Raw genomic sequence first — 21259 nt, 5'->3', positions numbered from 1 at the left:
TTTTTTGTTTTTGTTTTATTGACTGATTCATTTAGGGATTGACGCAGAGGAGTTTAAGTACATCGACAGAAATAGGTAGAACACGGGAGGAGTGTACATACATCAATTGACCTAATTAGGTAAAACATGCGAGGAGTGTACATCTTATAACTTAAATAGTGTTTTGTCTAGAGGAAGCAATTTATCATAATTTGATATCATGAAATGATATTTAATGATTTTTAAAACATACTTGTGCAGACTATTATGTGCGCCTTTAAAATTCATAGAAACAATTAGAATACTTTCTACAAATTCATATGTAGAAACAATTAGAATACTTGCCTAAAACTAAACACTGATCAGCAATGTCCAGACAAACATTTTTGTTATAAGCAGTAAGATCATAATCTGTTTTTTAAATTTTTTATTATCAAATGTTCTTTATATTTGTTGTTTTTTTGTAAAATATGCATCGATTATTTAAACAAATCTATTAACTGCATCTTTATCTTATTATCATCTGTTAAAAGTTGTTTTATTATGTTTACTTTTTTTAATTCTAGATTTAAAAAAGTAAATGTGATGGATTGTCTTCACTTTAATTGTAGAAATCAATTTCAAAATATATAAATAAAGTTTAATTAGACTGTTATTATAGTGGACAGTAAATAATGATAAAAAATCATGATAATAATATTATGTTGTTGTTTTTTTATATTAAAATCATATTTTTATATATATTTTTTTGTATTAGGAAGCAAAAAGTACCAAAATAATGAAAAGCTTTCAGAAACTTATTCCTCAAGAAGCCACTGTCTTACGTGATGGTTTAAAAATGACAATAAACCCCAGTTATTGTGTGGTTGGAGATATTGTGTTTGTAAAATCTGGAGACACAATTCCTGCTGATATTCGTATTTTTAAATCTAATGGGATGAAGGTCAGCTCTTAATTTGTAGTAAATCTATACCCTATACAAGAAAATTACCTCTTTGTTTTTTTATACTAGGATTTTATAACAACCCTTGCAAGCAGAGAAACAAGGGTACTAAAATGATAATGATGAAAAATATAATGTCATCCATTTTTAATAGGTTAAAAATGGATTGTAAAAGTTATTGAAATAATAAATATAGTAAATTCATAAAGTAGCAATAATATATATTCAAGAGTTATGAATAATATATTCAACAAGAATATATATTCAGCAACTGTGGCACAGTGGTTAGAGTTCTTGTTCATAATCAAGTGGTTTGAGGTTTGATGGTGGCTCTGGCTATATATATGATGTTGGTAAGGAAATAGACCGAAACTTCTGAATTAAATGCTCTTCCCCAATGCTCTGTGATAAGACTGTTAGGTCTTCTTGGAACACCTTAAAAAACTAAACTAAAAAAAATATTCATTTATAAAAAACAAGTTAAAAAAAAGGATAATATTTTTAATCTTTTAAAAATTTTAACATGATCCTACCTGATGAGAACTATATGTGATATATTTCACACTTTAATTTTTACCTTGACAAAAACTCTCAGGACACAGAATTGATTATTTCTAAGAAACATTTTAATCACATTTTAGGTTAAAGAAAAGTAATTCTATAATTTTATAACTTAAGTAAATGATTTACAAACTAAATAAGTTTACTTTTACAAATTAGGAAGCAAAAAAAAAAAATTAAATATCAAGTTTTTGCTTATTTCTCAGTTTTACTACCTAATTGGTAAATAAGATATATTTTACATATTAATTGGCACTGGCGCATCTTATATTGCATTAGAATACACTTTTCTGCCAATTAATTAAACTGTAAGCTATTTTGCATGCATATATAATAATATTCAAGATGGCATATATATCTAATACTTATCAGGTTATTTTATCTTATCGTAGTTGTTATACCATATCTGTTTTAGAAAATGTCATGTATGAAGAGCAGATGTACTGGTTCTTTGAGAAATAAATTGATGTCATGCTAAAAGAGTGTAAAAAAAAATTTTTTCTATCATTATGAACTAAATATATAGAATATCCAGAATATAACAATTAACAATTAATAGAAGATTTTAATTTCATGCTTAAAAAAAATTTCTAGCAATAGCACCTAGCTAATGAATTAAAAAATGGTAGGAAAAGTTGAATTTTCTATTAACTAAAGAACTGTGAGTTAGGAAGGTTAAAGGATGAATAAATATGATGTTTTTGAAATACTGAATACTCAATAATTATATGAAATTGTTTGATATTAAAAAGCAGATTATATTAAAACAAAAAACTTGTTTTAAAAAGTTCTGAAATTGGCTTTGCTGCATTGACTTCCAATGAGTGTTTTTTTTTTTTTTTTTTGTGTTTCTATGTTAATTCATCTCCCCAAAGCCATGAAGGCCACTACAATTAAGGCTACTTTAATTGTAGATTACAACCTTCTCTCAACTCTATAACTTCGAAACACAAATCTTGAGAAAGAAGGCCACTGCATAGAGAAACAAGTTGAGCATATAAGCAGTATTATTAATAATCTTTGTTTCAAATGAGCAATTAATCATGCAAGAAATAAAGTGTAAAAGTGTAAAAATTAATTTGATGTTTATTTTAACAAACATTTATATTTTTGTATTACATTATTCAACTATTATCACTTTGTTGTTGTTTGTTGTTTTTTTTTATTTATACTTTTATCCAGTTATGCTAAACAGCACAGGGTTTTGAGGGTGGTGTGTTTATGCATCACTCAAGGGCATCAAGTATATTGGGTAAAATTTTTTGTTATTTCACTTGTTATAATTTTGTGATTGTAAATTAAAAAAAAAATTTGAAAATAAAACCTTACTTTTTATGATGTATTTAAATCATTTCTTTGCAATGTATTATTTTTGAATTTAATTTGTTATTATTTTCCATTTAATTTACAAGCAAACTTATAAAATTTTTGCATGAGGGTGGTAAGAGGGCTAAGGCCAGCACTGATACTAAATTTTCAAAATTTTAAAAATAATTTTCATATTTTTTGGGGTTGTTTTTGAAATAAAACTACTAAAGAATACCTTTTGATGTAAAAGCATTAAAATGTCTATATCAATGTTTTTTACATCAAAACATATCTTTAAAGGTTATGAGGATGTGAAATTGTCATAATATCCAATATTTAACTTATATAGTTTAAAATAAGTCATCAAACTTAATACAAAATTATTAGAATACTTATGTTATAGGTTGACAATTCTTCATTAACAGGAGAATCAGAACCTCAATCTCGAAACACTGAATGTACATCTGACAACCCGATTGAGACAAAAAATTTGGGTTTTTTTTCTACTAATGTGGTTGAAGGAGAAGGAGTAGGAATTGTTGTTAAAACAGGCAACAGAACAGTTATGGGTCGCATTGCCAATCTTGCATCTGGGTTAGAAAGTGGAAAAACACCAATCGCTATAGAAATTGAACATTTCATTAAGATTATTACATTTGTTGCTGTATTTTTTGGGGTACTCTTTTTTATCATTTCTATGGCAATGGGTTGTAATTGGCTTCTTTCTATTATCTATCTTATTGGAATCATTGTATCAAATGTTCCTGAGGGTCTTCTTTGTACTGTCACAGTAATTTTTTAATTTTTTAATGGCACTGTATTTTAAAATTATTTTTTATTGAATATGACCAATATTATTTATATTAAAAATTAATATTTTTAAATATAAATAAAATTAGTAAAACTAAATATGTTAATTTTTATTTTTTAATTTTGAGTTGACAATCTAATATATCTTTGATTATTAGGTTTGTTTAACACTAACAGCAAAAAAAATGGCTAAAAAAAATTGTCTTGTAAAACATTTACAAGCTGTTGAAACACTTGGAAGCACCTCAGTTATTTGCACTGATAAAACAGGAACTTTGACACAAAATCGCATGACCGTTGCTCATGTTTGGTTTGACCTGCAGACAGTTGAGATAAATACATCAGAAAAACATACTGGTTTTGAAAAACATCATAGTTCATTAACATGGAAAGCGCTTGTCAGAATAGGAGCATTATGTAGCAAAGCTGAGTTTAAGGACAACCAAGATAATGTCCTAATAATGAAGTTTGTAAATTTTTTACTCTTTTATTGTCTGTAATAATAGTAATATTAATATATGTATATGTATATATATGTATATATATATATATATATATATATATATATATATATATATATATATATATATATATATATATATATATATATATATATATATATATATATGTATATATATATATATATATGTATATACATATATATATCAGGGGCGGATGCAGGATTTTTTGTGGGTGTTGCCTGTTTTTTTTCGAATTGCCAAAATATAGTCGGCGATATTTTTTTGTAAACCCCTCCCCCGGGCTTGTAAGGGGGGGGGGGTAAGGTTGCAAAAAAATATCGCCGACTATAATTCGTCATCAAAGCGGCATCAGTACTTTATTATTACTTACTTGGCATTGTTCTCAATTACCCATATAAAACAAAACTAATAAAAATATTGCCTTGGCTATTCTGTTCATAAATTAGACATTTTTTACTTGTCTAACCTATTTAACGAAGTGCACCAACGAGAAGGTAAGCCATAGGACTTTGCACTTCATCTGTAAACTGTCATGTGGCCTAAGGTTAGCCCTCCATTTCTGGATTCTTTCCTTTTCTTGATAGGCAGTTAGTGTAAAGTATTTGTATTGTTGCCTTAGGTTAGCCCTCCATTTCTGGATTCTTACCTTTTCTTGATAGGCAGTTAATGTAAAGTATTAATATAGTTGCCTTAGGTTAGCCATCCATTTCTGGATTCTTTCTTTTCTTGATAGGCAGTTTATGTAAAGTATTAATATTGTTGCCTTAGGTTAGTCCTCCATTTCTGGATTCTTTCCTTTTCTTGATAGGCAAATAGGCCAAATTTTTTTAATAGGGTTTTATTTTTAATTTTTTATGTTGCTTTTCAAATTTTCACTAAATATAAGGTAAACTTAAATATAAAATAAAATACACGAATATAGTCAATAAACAAAAAAGAAATTAATAAATTAATATTAGGTAAAAACCAACTCTAAGCGTCGTTCCCCTAAAACAGAAAAAATATTTAAAACTCTTTCTACATCAGGAATTATTTCTTGATGAATAGACATCAGAGCTAAAGAATTAAATCTTGACTCTGTCATGCGGCTTCGCATATAAGTTTTCAGTCTGCGTATAACAGAAATGCTCCTCTCGCATTCACATGTAGTAATTGGAATTGTTCCCATTATTAAAAAACCTTCCCTAATGTTTGGAAACCCCTCATATCAATAGACTTTAAAGTCTCTGAAATAGTGGATGGGATCACAGATTGATTGTTCCAAAATGTTTCCCACAAATCTAATTCAGCATGAATTGATGTAGGATGAGGCATATCCGATATATAAAAATGCAAAAATTCCATAAAATCTGATTTCCAAAAACAATTAAGTACCATTCGTTATGATAGACATCAATATTTTTTTTTAAATCTAAAATTTGAGTTTTTAAACAATTTATTTCATTACACTGTTGTGATATATCAAATGCTTTAGTTTGGAGAACAACAGTGATGGCGTAGAAATAGTCCATTATTTGTTTTGTTAAAACTAAGCTCACAATAAAAGAAAAATTTGTCATAAGATTTAAAAAACATGAAGCTTTTGAAGAAGTATCAATATTATAACTTTTACCTTCATTGTATGCCATTTCTTCCATTGAATGAAAAACGGATATGTAGTTATCAAAAAAAACATCCAGACCTTTAAGTTTCTGAACCCATCTAGTTCGACATGTATCAATTAATTTTGCTTGACCAGGAAAAATGAATTTATTGAGACAGCTAGCACGTTTAGGTGATAAGTTAAAAAAATATGATATATCTTTGATTTGATCAAGAGCATTTCTAACACTCTGAACATTGCATGATTTACTAATAACTAAATTAAGTTTATGGCATGCACAGTGAACAAAAATAGCCTTTGAATTGATAAGTTTAATTCTAGATGAAATACCTTTTAATTTACCAGACATTGCCCCAGCACCATCATATCCTTGACCTCTACATTTTTGGATATCAAGACCAAGATCATCAATTGCAGAAATTATGTTTTGCGAAAGACTAAGACCAGTTGTACCAGATTTACATTCAATAAACCGTAGAAAGTCTTCACAAATAACATTATCACAGTCAATGTATCTTATAACTAGAGATAGCTGTTCAACATTAGAACAATCAGAGGCTTCATCACACAAGATAGAAAAATAATCTGAATTTTCTTAATTAGAACTTCTTCGATTGTTTTTCCACAGCATTCAATAAGTTCGTTTTGTGCGGTTTTAGATATATAAGTTGCATTTTTAGGAGCAGAACGAATATGGTGCTCAAGAACTTTATCACCTGCTTCAATACGAAAATTTAAAAGCTCTACAAAGTTACCTATACCAATGTTGTCTTTACATGTTTCTCCAATCTGTGGATGATACTTACTGTCATCACGATGACCTCGAAAAGCAATATCGTTGCGGCCAAGAAAAATAATTGTCTTTATAATTGGAATTAATTTATTTCGATTACTTATAATAAGTTTTTTTCTTAGATTATCAATATCAACTTCAATCAGATTTTTTTTTGAATTAGATCTAGATTGCAGCATATTCAGACAATGCATTGACATTTGATGAAGTCGACAATTATTATTGTGATCCATATAAGCACGAGTTGCATTACCCCATATTTTAAAAGGTTTTTGAATAAAGTTGATTATTGTGGTATTGTTTGGAATTCTGCTACCCAAAAGTGTACATGGAAGGCAGTATGCTCCATCTTCAATCTGTGAGTAAGCTAACCAGGAATATTCAAGTAGCCATTTATGTAAAAATGATCGTTTTTTTTTTTCACCAGAAACAGGAAAAACAAAAGACAAGTTAGGAATAAATATTTTAACTAGATCTAATAACATTGAATCATCTTTGCCAGCAGATAGATGTCTACCGCGCTCATAGTAAGTAGAAACATCATAAAAAGGAAGGCTTGAAGGTTGATCTGATGTACAAGGAATACAATTAACTAAGATTGGATTAGGAGTAATATCAATATTTACATCTACAATTTTAGTTTCATTATCTATGCAAAACTTTATGTGAGATTGAACTAATGATTTTTTATTAGAAAATGGATTTTTAGGAGGTTGACAAGATAAATTAAGAACCTTAGTGGTAACAGAAGAATGCGATAGAACACTTGGCAAAACTGAAAACGATCCTCTTTTTAAATCACTTTTGACAAATTTCTTTAAGCATAAAACTTCTCTTTTCACAATAGGGACAAAATGATTTGGTGACCACATATCTTTATCCTTGGAAATAGAGCGACAATCAGTGTTACACCATAAAATACTCAGAATTTCTTTATTTGTTTTATGATCACCACGTGGGTATATACTCACATTAAATAACTTTTTATATTTTTCAAGTCCAAATTCAGGATAAACAGAACGAATTTGCTTATTTAACACTGTAGATAATGCAATTAAACAAAGAAAAGAAGCAAATTTATTGTTTCTGCAATTGTTATAGGCTTCTTTTTTTATAAGTTCAGAAATATTTATATCATTTAATTCTGTAAAAGAATCAGAAGACTCAAATAAAACACATGCCATGAAAACACTAGAGAGTGAAGAAAAACTTTTAGATTCCACTTGGTTTAAGATTATTGGGTATCTTGAATAAAAGGTTGCTTTCTCAAACAACTCAACAGAAGTTAATAGTCGAAGAATTTCATGTGTTTTATCTGATGAATTTATTAATAAAGCAGCAGAGTTGTAAAGACAGTTACCATTTTCCATTGACCTGTAAAGTCATATCATATATAAACTAAATATAATTAAAAAAAACATATTTAACTAAAGGTTATTTGTTAAGAATTATTGTTTTATAAACAAAATAAAACATAAAAAAACGCGTTTAAACTCATACTTTAAAACAATATAGTCTTCATTTTCTTTTTGCATGGGAATAAAAGCTTCCAGTTCAGAATTTCTTAAAGAAAGAAGATCTTTGTTTACAACAGGAAACTTTGAATTTAAATCTTTGAGATTATTACGAAGCTTTATTTTGTAAGTCGTAATATTAGGCAAATGCTTGGCTTTAATGGCATTGGATAGCAACAAATCCATAATTGCAAACAAAAATAAAATTTGTATTAAAAATTACTTTAAACTAATTTTTGATAAAACTTCAATTTATTCGAATACTTATAGCTTTATTTTAAAGCTTTAATTATTCGAATAAAGTTTATACGAATAATTAAGGCGTTATTGGAATAATTAAGGATTCATTTCTACATATAAACGGAACCGAGAGAACCCTTTTGATCAAACGTTCCTGCAACTTTTTTTTGTTGTCTACCGGAAATTCGGGTCAAATGAATCCTGAAACAATAGGGATTTTTTTGGCCTTAATTACGGCAACCAAAATAAATACATTGCAATAACGATTGATTAAAAGGGTTCTTTCGGTTCCGTTTACTTTAAAAAAAGAATCCTGATTAATAGCGGCGTTTTGAAACATCACGGAGGAGAGAGAGAGTCTTTGAAACATTGTTAAAGCCGTGTATGTTTTTCTATAAAGGCAATACTTATTTTTTTAAAGAACTCATATATACATATTAGTATACTATAAATTTAAGTTTAGTATTTTTTATATTATGAATCGGAATTTTTTATAACTTCTTATAATATTATGGGTGAATCCTGGGCAACACAGGATACCCCCTAGATCCGCCCCTCTATATATATATATATATATATATATATATATATATATATATATATATATATATATATATATATATATATATATATATATATGTATATATATATATATATATATATGTATATATATATATATATATATAAATTTTTCCAGTTGTCTTGGTATATATTTTTTTTGTTTTTATATTTGTCTTGGTATATATTTATCTTATTGCTTACAATTTTTATAATTTGTAGGTCATTAGTTAAAAACTATTTTTTTTATGTGATATTTTCAAAAATCATAAAATTTGAAAATAAAAACTGTTTTATTCTATTCATAGAAAAGTTTGTATTGGTGATGCATCAGAAATAGCCATTCTGAAGTTTATTGAAAACACTGTTGGAGATGTTATGAGCACACGTTCCAAAAATAAAAAACTTGCAGAGATTCCTTTTAACTCAAATACAAAATATCAAGTGTCTGTTCATGAACAAGAAAATAATAGTAATTCACCATATCTTGCAGTTATGAAAGGTGCACCTGAGAGGGTTTTAGAAAAGTGCTCATCAATCATGATTGATGGAATAGAAGAACCAATTAATGAAGATCTTGTAAATATGTTTAATAAGGCTTATGATTTCCTTGGTTTGTTTTTAGCTTTTATATATTTTATTTAAAAAAATTTTTTTAACATTAGCAAAATTAAAATTTTTAGCGTTAGCAAAAAAAAAAATATTTTAAGTTCCACGCTGCATTGCAAAATCAATATTGAAAACAACATGTGTAATTTCCTATTTGGTACAAAGAAAAGAATAAACAAGAAGTAGTTGAACAAGAGCCTAAAACATTCATTGACTGCAAAGATAAAGAAGTGATTCTAAAGAAAAAGGTCAGGACAATTGACATGTTTTTCATTTTTAGAAATTTAAATGAAAATATGGTATGGTTGCTTAAAACGGCTTCACATGTAACAGTTTCTGCACATCTTCAGATTTGTGGTATTTGTTTTCAAAAGTTTTTCTGCTCCCTTTTTCCCTTAATAGAATCTGATCAATGGTAGAAAAATTTTCAGGTTTAGTGAAAGCCAACATGATGAAAGAATTTTAACACTAAAGAAACAAAACCAAAAATTTTTCATAACATATAAAGAACGGACGTCATAAAATAATTAGAGAAAAACATTTATCTTGAATTGAATCTAATCCGTGGATTATGTAATGCAGAAAAGTTAAATAGTTTTGATATTGACTTCCAAAAAAACATATCCCCATAACAACTGATGGAGCAAGTGTGATGGTGAAAATCAAAAACTAAGTTATGCTCATGGATTACAACTTGCAGTTATTTACCTTGCAGTTATATACCTTGTACAAGAAAAACAATGGAAAAAATAAAGAAGTGTTGACTGCATATGAAAATCATAAAGAAGAAGATGAGCAAGATACTACTACTTGTAATTGCTAACTAATTAAGCAGATTGATCAACCATGAATGAACTATCTGCTGAATTAGTTAGCAGTTACAAACTTCTCATTAAAAAGTTTAGAAAATTGTGAAAATTTTAAGAAACTTTCCTGTTGAAAATGATAAATATTTACAAAAGTATATCCTTCAAGAACACAACAAAAAGTTCTTGGTTGTCAGACGAAGTCAAACAGTCTGCTCAATATGTTGAAACAATTTCATAAACTATTATAATTATGTATTGGAAAAGTTCTAATTGACACTGCGTTAGAAATATGTTTCACACATGAACAATATTCTCAAATCAATCATTTAATTCTTTGCCTGATACCACTGAAACAAGGTCTTGAAGTATTATTCAGAAGAGAATTGAGTCTTGTCACTGCAAAAACTACTTTTCAATTTATGTTGGATTATTAGATCATCAATCTTTATAATAATTTAACAGGTCTACTAATTAACTTTTTAAGTCCTAAAAAAGGGACAACAGTTAAAAAAAATGAAAATATATTTTCAATGCCAAAATGAAAAAATTCTTGACAAGAGTTCATACAATTGAAGAAAATGAAAATGAAAATGAAGAATCTATTGAAGATTCTCAACAACTTACTCCTACTATTCCATTGGTGAAAGAAGAGTTAAAAAATCTAATATAGAAAGAGAAGAAAAACTATGCAAAAAATGTAACAAAGATGCCACATTTTTTCATTTAAGATTAATATTTTTTCGTTTATACAAGAAATCAAGTTCTACCAATTTCAGGCGTGGATTTAGTGAGATTGAAAAGTGTGTGGGATTGCAATCCCTTCTTACATGTGGTTATTACAAAAATGTTTCTGCACTACACACTTCTTATTGAAAAGTTGTATTGTAAACTTCTATAAGAAAATTATGACAGGCTTATTAATTTTTTCCTTTATTAAGTTTCTATTTAGTTTTTATTAAATTTTTTTCAGACCATCTGCAGCTTATTAGGATCCTTGTCCCTTTAATTAATTTTAAAGTAAGATCTTTTTTTCTATAAGAACAAAAGTTGTCTCTTTAATGTGTGTTAAACACACCGACAACTAATTACCTAAGCATAACATAATAACATAAGTCTAACATCTCTATCATGACATAGGTGCAACAAATTTCTCTAGCTTTTTTGATGTTTATAGGAATTTTAAGCTTTTTAAAAATTCTCTCTTATTGTTTGTTATAGTATATAATATCTTTATATATGTTACAATTTTCAACACTATTTAATAAACAAAAAACGATATAACTTTATAAATTGGCAAATAAATGCTATCATTCAAAATTAACGAGATTTTGCAATGAAATTTTTAAGTAAAAGTAAAACTGTAAAATTTGATATAATTTTTAATATTATATAATTTAAAGTTTACATAAGATAGAGGTTTGTATACTCTTTTGTTCTCATTTTCTTATAAAAAAATGACTCTTTCTTGTAATTAATTCGGGTGTAATGGCTGCTGTGAGTTCTGTGTCAAACACTCATGAATGGGTAAGGGCAGCATTGAATTCAATATTAATTTATAACAGATTATATATCTATTATGATTTTATAATATTACATATTATATTATTATTAAATAATAATTTAAAAAGCTTACATTTTTTAATTTATTACAGAAATTGTGAGCATTATTTATTTTCTTTTTACATTTTCTAAATGTTGGAAATATAACTCTTTTAAATTTTTTGCTTTATTTAAAAATTTAATAATTTTATTATTACTGAAAAAGTTTATAAATTTAAAATTATTTGAAAAAATAAATTTAATTTAGTAATCCACTTGCATTTGGAACCAATTCAAAAACATGAATAAAATGTATTTTTCTTTAGGTGGTTTGGGTGAACGGGTTTTAGGATTTGCCCATTGTAATTTATCTTCTCACCAATATCCTTATGGGTATGAATTCAACTCAGAAGAGCTGAACTTTCAACTAGATAGTTATTGTTTTATTGGTTTAATGAGCATGCTAGATCCACCCAGACCTTCTGTACCAGATGCTGTTTGCAGATGTAGAAGTGCTGGTGAGTATTCTAAAGTGTTTTATAACTTTATTTTTATATGGTATTATTATTTGGATGTTTTAATATTATTCTTTACTATCTTTCTTCTTTTTTTCTTTTTTTCTTTACCTTTTTTAAATCCTTTTTTTAAATTACCTTTTTTTTTTACCTTTTTTAAATCCTATCATTATAAGTTTCATTTGCATTGGTTTCGTTATGATCATTATGTTTTATTATTATAATCAAATTGGTTAAGATTTTTGTTTTTAATTTGATTTTGCTAAAAATTATACACAAATATTTAAATATTTTAATTTATACAATTTTTATATGTGGTGTGTACTATAGAGTGGGTTTGTACATATGGTGTGTACTATCAAGTATGTTTGTACATGTGGTGTGTACTGTAGAGTAAGTTTGTACATGTGGTAAGTACTATAAAGTACATGTGGTGTGTATTATAGAGTAAGTTTGTACATGTGGTAAGTACTATAGAATACATGTGGTGTATTTTAGTACTTATGTACTATAGAGTAGGTTTGTACATGTGGTGTGTACTATAGAGTATGCAACAAATAGAATTTGGAATGTATTAGTTGTAACAACTAGATCAAACATACAATATTTTCAAATCAAGAACTATAGAGTAAATATATAATAAATATATATAAAAAAAATTTTAAATAAAGAAAAAGTTTTAAAAATGAGAAATGCCTGCAGTGTGACTGCATCTTATAAAAGGTGTAAAATAAATTTTAAAAATTAGTAAAGTAGTTTAAATATTTTAACAATATTAAATATGTGTAATTTTTTCTAAATAAATTATTCAGGTATCAAAGTAATTATGGTAACAGGTGATCATCCGGTTACAGCTAAAGCCATAGCTAAAGGTGTTGGAATTATATCTAAAGAAATAGAAGTTGTTGATGATTTTAAAATGAAATTGAATATACCAATAGAAGAAGCCAATAATGTTCAAGCAAAGGCATGTGTGATAAGTGGTGGTATGTATTATTTAGTTATTCATATAAATATATACATATGTATATATATATATATATATATATATATATATGTTAGTATATTCTACAAAAAGAGTACTCAATGTTCTTAAAGAATAGAGCAATAATGAATTAGTCAAAACACTTGACAGGAATTTTTTCTTTGACAGGCTGTTTTTCTTTCTGTAGGAAAATGTTTCTCATCAGGAAGCTGATGAACATGACAAAAGGATATATATATATATATATATATATAATATATATATATATATATATATATATATATATATATATATATATATATATATATATATATATATATATATAGTTTAACTACTTAAGACTATTCTGACTGTTAGTTTTTTGGTGGCTGAATATACTTTCATACTAAAGTTTTAATTTGCGAAGTTATAATTATTTGTTACCATTTAATTAAATTGTGAATTAATTAACAAATTCAAAAAAAAGCAATAACAACAACAAAAAATGTTTAATTAGCAAATAAAGTAAATAAATAATAAAGGATAAAATTCAAAGAAATAAACAGAGATTTTTAGATCAGACAAGTCTTGACTAAGGTTGGTAAATGACTAACAATTAATCAATTAATAAAAATTAATTGTTGATTGATTAATTAACAAACAATTAATCAATTAATTTTTTGCTTTAATATGCTATAATTGTTATAGTTTTTTTTTTTTTTTTTATTAAAAACTGCTTAAGAGCTTCAGCAAAAAAAAACAAAATAAATAACTGGAGAAAGGTTTTAATTTCTCTTGATAAGTGGACTTCAGTTGAAACTAGAAAGTATTTGTGTCTTAATGTACATTATTCAGACAAATTTTATTATGGTCTTGGAATGATTAAAATGGATGGTTTGGTGCCTTCAGGAAGAGCGGTTATTGAGAATAACTACTCTTTCTGTATTGTTATTGAAAAGTTAAATGATTTTGGCTTAAATTTGATCAATGATATCTTTAGGTGTGTTATTGATGGTGTATCAATCATTAAAAAAATAGGACGAGAAATGAGAGTTACGAACTTTGCTATTGCCATGGAATTCATCTTCCAGTATGTGATATTTTTTATAAAAAAAATGTTCAGCAACAGAAACAACTGGAAAAGAACTAATTATGGAAGAGCTAAATGAAAATGAAGAATCTTGTTTCGACTCTGATAATGAAAATGAAAATGGAAAATGCTGGAATGAGGAAAGTATCAGCTTTGTTAATAAGGAAATGCAATTTAATGAGGACTATGGTATTATTATATCAAAGGTTTGTAAAATTGTCAAGTTGTTTAGAAAATTACCACTTAAAAATGATACCCTTCAAAACATTTTAGATCAGATTTAGGAAAAGAGCTTAGGCCTATTCTGGATGCTAAAGCAAGATGGAATTCTCTAATCAGTATGTTAAAATGGTTTTTTGAATTAAAAAAATGTTATTGGAAAAGCTCTTGTAGATATATTCTGAACAGATTTTATTTTATCAGAAGAAGAAATAAATCACATTTCTGATATTGCTTAGACTTTTCATGTTGTAGAGTTAAGTTTTATGGCATTGGGAAAAGTAGACTGATCTAATAAAGTCTGATAAAATTATTTTGTTTTTGTAACAAAATTTTAGAGAACAAAATACTAACATTCGTCAAAAACTATTAAATGTAGTCTCTGAGAGAATTACTAAATGAAGAAACATAACAAAAAAAATGGCATAGTAAGCCAGCAATGTTATTGCTGGTTTACTATGCTGTTTGCATATTCCAGATAACTTTAAATCAGATTCAAAGTTACCAGGTAATCTTTTAAAATACTCAAATAAAAATGAAATTGCTAAATTAGTTTGAGATGTTTTCATACATTTGTTTCTAGAAAGTAGTACCAGCACCTGAGTCTGATATTAAATCTACTTATAATGTAGAACCAATAAGAAAAAAAACTAAAGCTGAAGTACTAGCAGAAATGATATCAAATATAACTTCAACAACAGTAAGAAATAAAGGACTAACTAGTAAGTCATCCCCTCAAGAAGTTTTGTATTAGACGAGAAATGGCAGTACTTGGAAGCACTGGAAAAAGGTCAAACTCCTTAAAAAAGGTTTACAACGCCATGCTAGGCCTTTAACCATTTTCTGTAGAAGCAGAAAGAAATTTTAGTACTGGAAATTTATTTATTACTAAGTTAAGAACTAGTTTAAATGATGACACTGTTAATAACTTATGTTTTTTTAAGATAATATCTGATGAAAAAAGAGAAATAAAATCATAAGAATTATATACTTTTTTTAAACTGTAAGAATTTATTTGTAAAAATTAATTAAATTGATCGATTAATAAATTAATTTTTTAAAAGTTTATCGTTAATTGATTAATATGAAATACCAATTAATATACCACCCCTAGTCTTGACTTAGTTTTATCATAGAGGTATATCCTATTTATAGACTTAAAGTGAATTAAATTAAAGCAAAAGTATATTTATAATTAGTACAAATTTTTTGTTTATTTTCTCTATCTTTCAAATAAAAATTTAAAGGAGTTTTAAAGTTTTTTTTTTATTTTAATTGCCATTCATAAGAGCATTTAAAAATTTGTAATGCACTGATTGCATTCATATGACTGATTTTGAATCAGCATCAAATTGCTATATGATAACACATGGCAACATAATAACACATAGCAACATAATAACACATAATGATGTAATAGCTGTTTAACGTAACTTTTAGTATTAACAGATTATATATTAGACTTTTACTATAATATTCATATGTAATATTATAATAAATATAGAATCTGTTAATAATTTTATAATACTTCGTAATAATTTTGTCTTCTTTTTCAAACAATAACTATATTTTCATACTTTTAGGATACTAACCTACTTTTTTTTTGATTGTTTGCATTACATTTATAGTTTCTTTATTCCTCTTTTGTTTTTATTTAGTCTTTTTTCTAATTGCTGCTTTTCCTTTTGTTTGCTGGTTTGTCTTATTTTTTTGTCCATCTTTTGGTTTTTTTGTTTGGCCATTTTTTTAGTTCATTTTTGTTTGTCTTTAGCTTGTTGCTACTTTTTTGTTTGCTGAATAAAAAAGTAACAACTATAATTAGATAGTTTAAAATGATTAGATACGTTAAAGCAAATGAAACAGGTTGAGCTTGATAATGTTTTGAAAAACTATACTGATATTGTTTTTGCACGCACTTCACCACAGCAGAAACTTCTTATTGTTGAAGGATGTCAACGCTTGGGTTCAATTGTTGCTGTTACTGGGGATGGAGTGAATGATTCACCTGCGTTAAAGAAAGCTGACATTGGTATTTTTTATATTATGTTTAAATTTATAACATAAATATGTTTACATAATTTAGATAAATTAACTTTATAAAACATTTATAAATACTAAATAATGAAGTTTCACATGCATTCAAATAAACTTATGTATAACAGAATTTTGTTCTTTTACAAATTTATCTACTTAAATCTTAGAGAGGACCCTAGTGGCAAGGAATATTAGCGCAATGTTGGCGCAATATTCATATCAAGATTGGCTAAATATTGCTGAAAATATTGTGCCAATATAAAATGTTCACACTTTGATATATATATATCCAATATTGTTTTACAATATTGGGTATATATTGTAAAACAATATATAGTCAATATTGGCTACAAAAAAAATGCAAAATTGTGCCAATTTTGTATTTAGAGTATATATATATATATATATATATATATATATATATATATATATATATATATATATATATATATATATATATATATAGTTCTATAGTTTGTTGCATTTGGGAAGCACGGAAGGAAAAAAATGATTCTTACGCCAACACATACGTCACTTTTAATTACTTTTGATTTTCGTCCAACATTTGCGTGTTGGACGAAAGTCAAAACCATTAATTTAATTACAAATTAATCGTTTTTTAAAAAAACCACAAAAATGCAAATTTAATTGACCAGAATGTTTTTAAAAACATTCTGAATGTTTTTAACAATATAAACAATGTTTTTATTTTTATTTTTTTAAATAAAATGTCTTTATTTTTAATTTTTTTAATAAAATGTTTTTATTTTAATTTTTTTTACTGTATATTATGCGCGGAGTGTTGCTACATCGACTATCTTATAGCCTGACTCGCAAGGGAGTGCTGCTACATCGACTGACAAGTAGCCTGACTCGCAATGGAGTGCTGCTATATCGACTGACAAATAGCCTGACTTGCAACGGAGTGCTGCTACATCTACTATCTTTTAGCCTGACCCACAAGGGAGTGCTGCTACATCGACTGAGGGTTTGGTTGGGGCAGGCAGTCTATCAATTAATAAAAAAAAAAATTCTGGTCTTGCATTTTAATTTTTACTTTTTGTCAACAAAATATGGAAAAAACTTTCGGACAACATATAAGAGTTAACATTATATAAATACTTTTAAAATAGTCTATAAAATTTTAACATTTCACAATCTGCGCAATAGCGTTATCCAGTTGACGAAATGAGCAAAATATTGCCCAGTTCGTGAAATGCGCTATTTAACGATCTGTGCGTAACATATATATATATATATATATATATATATATATATATATATATATATATATATATATATATATATATATATATATATCAGGGATGCGGAGTCCCAAAAAGGACTCCAGTTTTGAAAGTAGCAGAATCACTACTTATTCTTGATCTCTGATGACAAGAAGTTCTAATATTGTTAAGATCCTCACAGACAACATTAAGGAAAAATTTCATGAGATTTCATATATGGGAACCTTATATTTTTTAGCCCGGAGTCCTGGAGTCCTAAAAATTATAGTTCCTGTACCCTAAATGTCCTGATTTTTTTATAGTAATCTATTAGCCTCTCAACATATTTGAATCTTGTGGACACCAAAAACCAAGAATAAGTTGTGGTTTTATAACTTTTTAAGTCAATGTTTTTTTTTGGGACTCTGTATCCCTGAAATTATATATATATATATATATATATATATATATATATATATATATATATATATATATATATATATATATATATATATTATGCATATAATATTGAAAATATAAATAGCGAAACTTGCCAATTATAACATAGATTGGGTGTTTGATTTGTGATTTTTTGCCTTTTTTGTTGTGTACAGAGTATGTAAGACTAAGTTGCTTTGAAAATATGGACTTTATTATTCTTTTATAGTTTTCTCCGCCCAATGAAGCAAGGTGACAAACCTAAAATTAGAAGTAGATTTATTAACTAAATATTTTACAACTGCTGCAATTTAAAAGAATAAAATAATACATTAAATAAAAACTTTAATATATACTTATTTTATTATTATTAGTATTATTATTATTATTATTATTATACTTACCAATTTTATTAATTCTTCTATAAAACAAAATTGGATTGCAAAATGCAATAAAGAAAGAAGATAAATATGGTTAAAAAGAATCTATACCAACTTTAAAAGTTTATTAGATTTTATTTAATTCTTCTTTTAATGTTAGGCATATACATATAGATATTAGACATATATCAACCCCCCCCCCCCCCATCCCCATGCAACTCTCTCTGGTACGCCACTGTAAACAATGTAGATAATAACCTATTATACATTACATGTAGCTCAAAGCCATAGCCTATAACATTGTAGTAGCATGCAGTGTATGCATACTACTGCAGATATTAATTTTGCCTTGTGTACCAAATCTTTTTTCTTTAATATTACATTGCAGTGGTATGCAGTAGTATGCAGTGTTGATAAACATATATGTTTACCAAGACTGCATACCAGTCAAATATTTAAGACAAAAAGAATTGTTGCACAAGGGAAAATTAATAATAAAAGTATCTACAAGAAAATTAAAGTTTACTTGCATATTTAGTATATTATGTAATATACAAGTCAAGTCCTGTATACAACTCGACTAACTGCAACTTGCATATCACATATACCTGTAATTATAACTAGCATTGACTTACAACTTGCCCTTTTATTACAATAATAGTGCACACTATTAAAATTTATTATTTAAGAGTGATGTTTGGTAAACATAGGAAAATTATAGCATAAAATGCATCACATCATTATGTATGTCTATCATACTGTCTTTAAATAATTTATGACATTACTTAAAATCTAATTAAAAATAATGAAAAGGCTGTAAGAAATTTGAAAATATACATTACACACCAAAGACTCACTGACATTTTTTTCTGCTATCATAATTTCTATATTTTCTTAGTCTGTGTCACTTAATACAGGCAAAATATTATGCCATTGCGTTTGGAGTAAAATTGATGCTGCTAACATGGTTTGGTCAACAGGAGGTTCTCTAAAACTTTGCATGACTTTTCAAATGCTACAAAAATAAAAAACACGTATATTAAGATCTGCAGTAACTAAAAAGAATAATTCTTATCTACTCATTTATTATATTCTACTATGTTTGTTTTACCTACACCTTATTTTATAGTTAACTTCAAAATCTTAAATTAAAGAAAATTTTAAAAGTTAAAAAAATTGAGAATTTGTCTTCTCAAAAGAGTTAGGGTTAATTGATGCTAAAGAAATAACTTTAATTATACAACCCTAATAAGAAATCAAATCTTACCCGCAAATCTCTTTATGAAAACATGCTGATCAAAATGTGTCAGTTTTGCTTCATTAACTGCAAAATCTACTTGCGGTTCTATTAATGAAAATAGACTTATAAAAAAACATCTTTAACAAAAAAAAAAAAAGAAATAATTTGGATCATGTTTAAATTAACTCCATGGCTCTCTTGCAGTTATTTTAAACATGATTAAGAACATAAAACATGGTTAAGAATTTGGACACCTAAGGACTTATCAGAATTTTGTTTTCCAGCCTGCTGACAAGCAGCATTTATCGTCCCTATTTTTAAAATATTCATATAATTTGCAATCCTCCTAATTATCAGTTAATCGTTATTTTGCGATAATATCTGTTAATCGTCAACTGTTGGTTCTACATTTAAATCTAATAGTGGTTTCTTGCAGCCTTGTTGAAAGTTGAGATCTTGAGAAAAAAAATAGGCTTACCAAATCTTGTTGGAACTTCTTTTTTTCATCAGCTGGTAGATCGAACCTGTGGTGTGTTTTAGAAATAAGAACTGGATCATCTACTGAAAGTGATTTAGATTTTTTTTTTGATTTTTCTAAAATTACACATTTCCGCAGATACATCAGAAATATCACTATCACTTCCTGCCTCAAGAAATGTTTTTCTTTTTTTTTGTAAAATGGTCTGTTTCTAAACCACTCTCCTCTGTTCCTACATTGGATGTGTAAAGAAGTTTTTTTGCAAGCTCATTGGCAGTCTTCAAGTTGTCTACAAATAAGTAAATATAAAATAAATAACATCAAAGCTTATGTTTGTGCATTGTAATAGTCAAATATAACTGTAATAATAGTCATTATAAAGTATGTATTATTTACTAAAACGAAACCATCACCTGTACTTGAAAGTATCTTTATGGAATACTTAGGCCAATTGAATTCAGATTTAGCACATGTTTCAATAAAATGTGTAATTCTAGATAAACTTGTGTATTTAGGTGGCCAATAGCACAAATCACTTCCAATTAGCCAGCTAGATGGTATAACTTCCATTGAACCTGACCCTCTGTTATCATTTTCATCTTTAAATGCAACAATAACAAACTTTTTGCTGTTGTAACTTTCGGTGTTAATGTTTATGTAGCTTTTAGACTAGCTTTAAAAAAATTAGTTAAGCTTAATTAAAAAAATTTGAAAGTTGAAAATAAGAAATATAGTTAAACAAAATTAGATTTTAGATTAGAAAATAAATGACATGAATAAAATAATTCTATTAAAACAAGAATATATATAACTGCTTTAAATTGAAAAAGTAGATAACAAATCATAAATAAAAAACAAATTAATTTAACAAAAAGACACTAGTTTATATAAATATTTAGTATACAAAGGAAAACAAAGTAATGTTCT

General features: G+C 26.7%; 1 protein-coding gene across 4 annotated transcripts in view; it reads left to right on the top strand.

Annotated features, from left to right (window-relative positions):
* LOC100212925 (sodium/potassium-transporting ATPase subunit alpha-like) overlaps positions 1–21259 on the top strand; it is a 75075-nt gene that overhangs the window by 37190 nt on the left and 16626 nt on the right. For all 4 annotated transcript variants that reach the window (XM_065793721.1, XM_065793722.1, XM_065793720.1 and 1 more), the window contains exons 4-10: positions 737–922; positions 3195–3581; positions 3760–4067; positions 9100–9404; positions 12075–12266; positions 13076–13249; positions 16377–16565. In XM_065793721.1, the coding sequence (XP_065649793.1) occupies positions 737–922; positions 3195–3581; positions 3760–4067; positions 9100–9404; positions 12075–12266; positions 13076–13249; positions 16377–16565 (1741 nt within the window). The remainder of the gene's footprint in view (positions 1–736; positions 923–3194; positions 3582–3759; positions 4068–9099; positions 9405–12074; positions 12267–13075; positions 13250–16376; positions 16566–21259) is intronic.

Source organism: Hydra vulgaris, chromosome 03 (genome assembly GCF_038396675.1).
Source record: "Hydra vulgaris chromosome 03, alternate assembly HydraT2T_AEP".
NCBI lineage: Eukaryota > Metazoa > Cnidaria > Hydrozoa > Anthoathecata > Hydridae > Hydra > Hydra vulgaris.
This window is presented reverse-complemented; position numbering and strand designations above follow the sequence as displayed.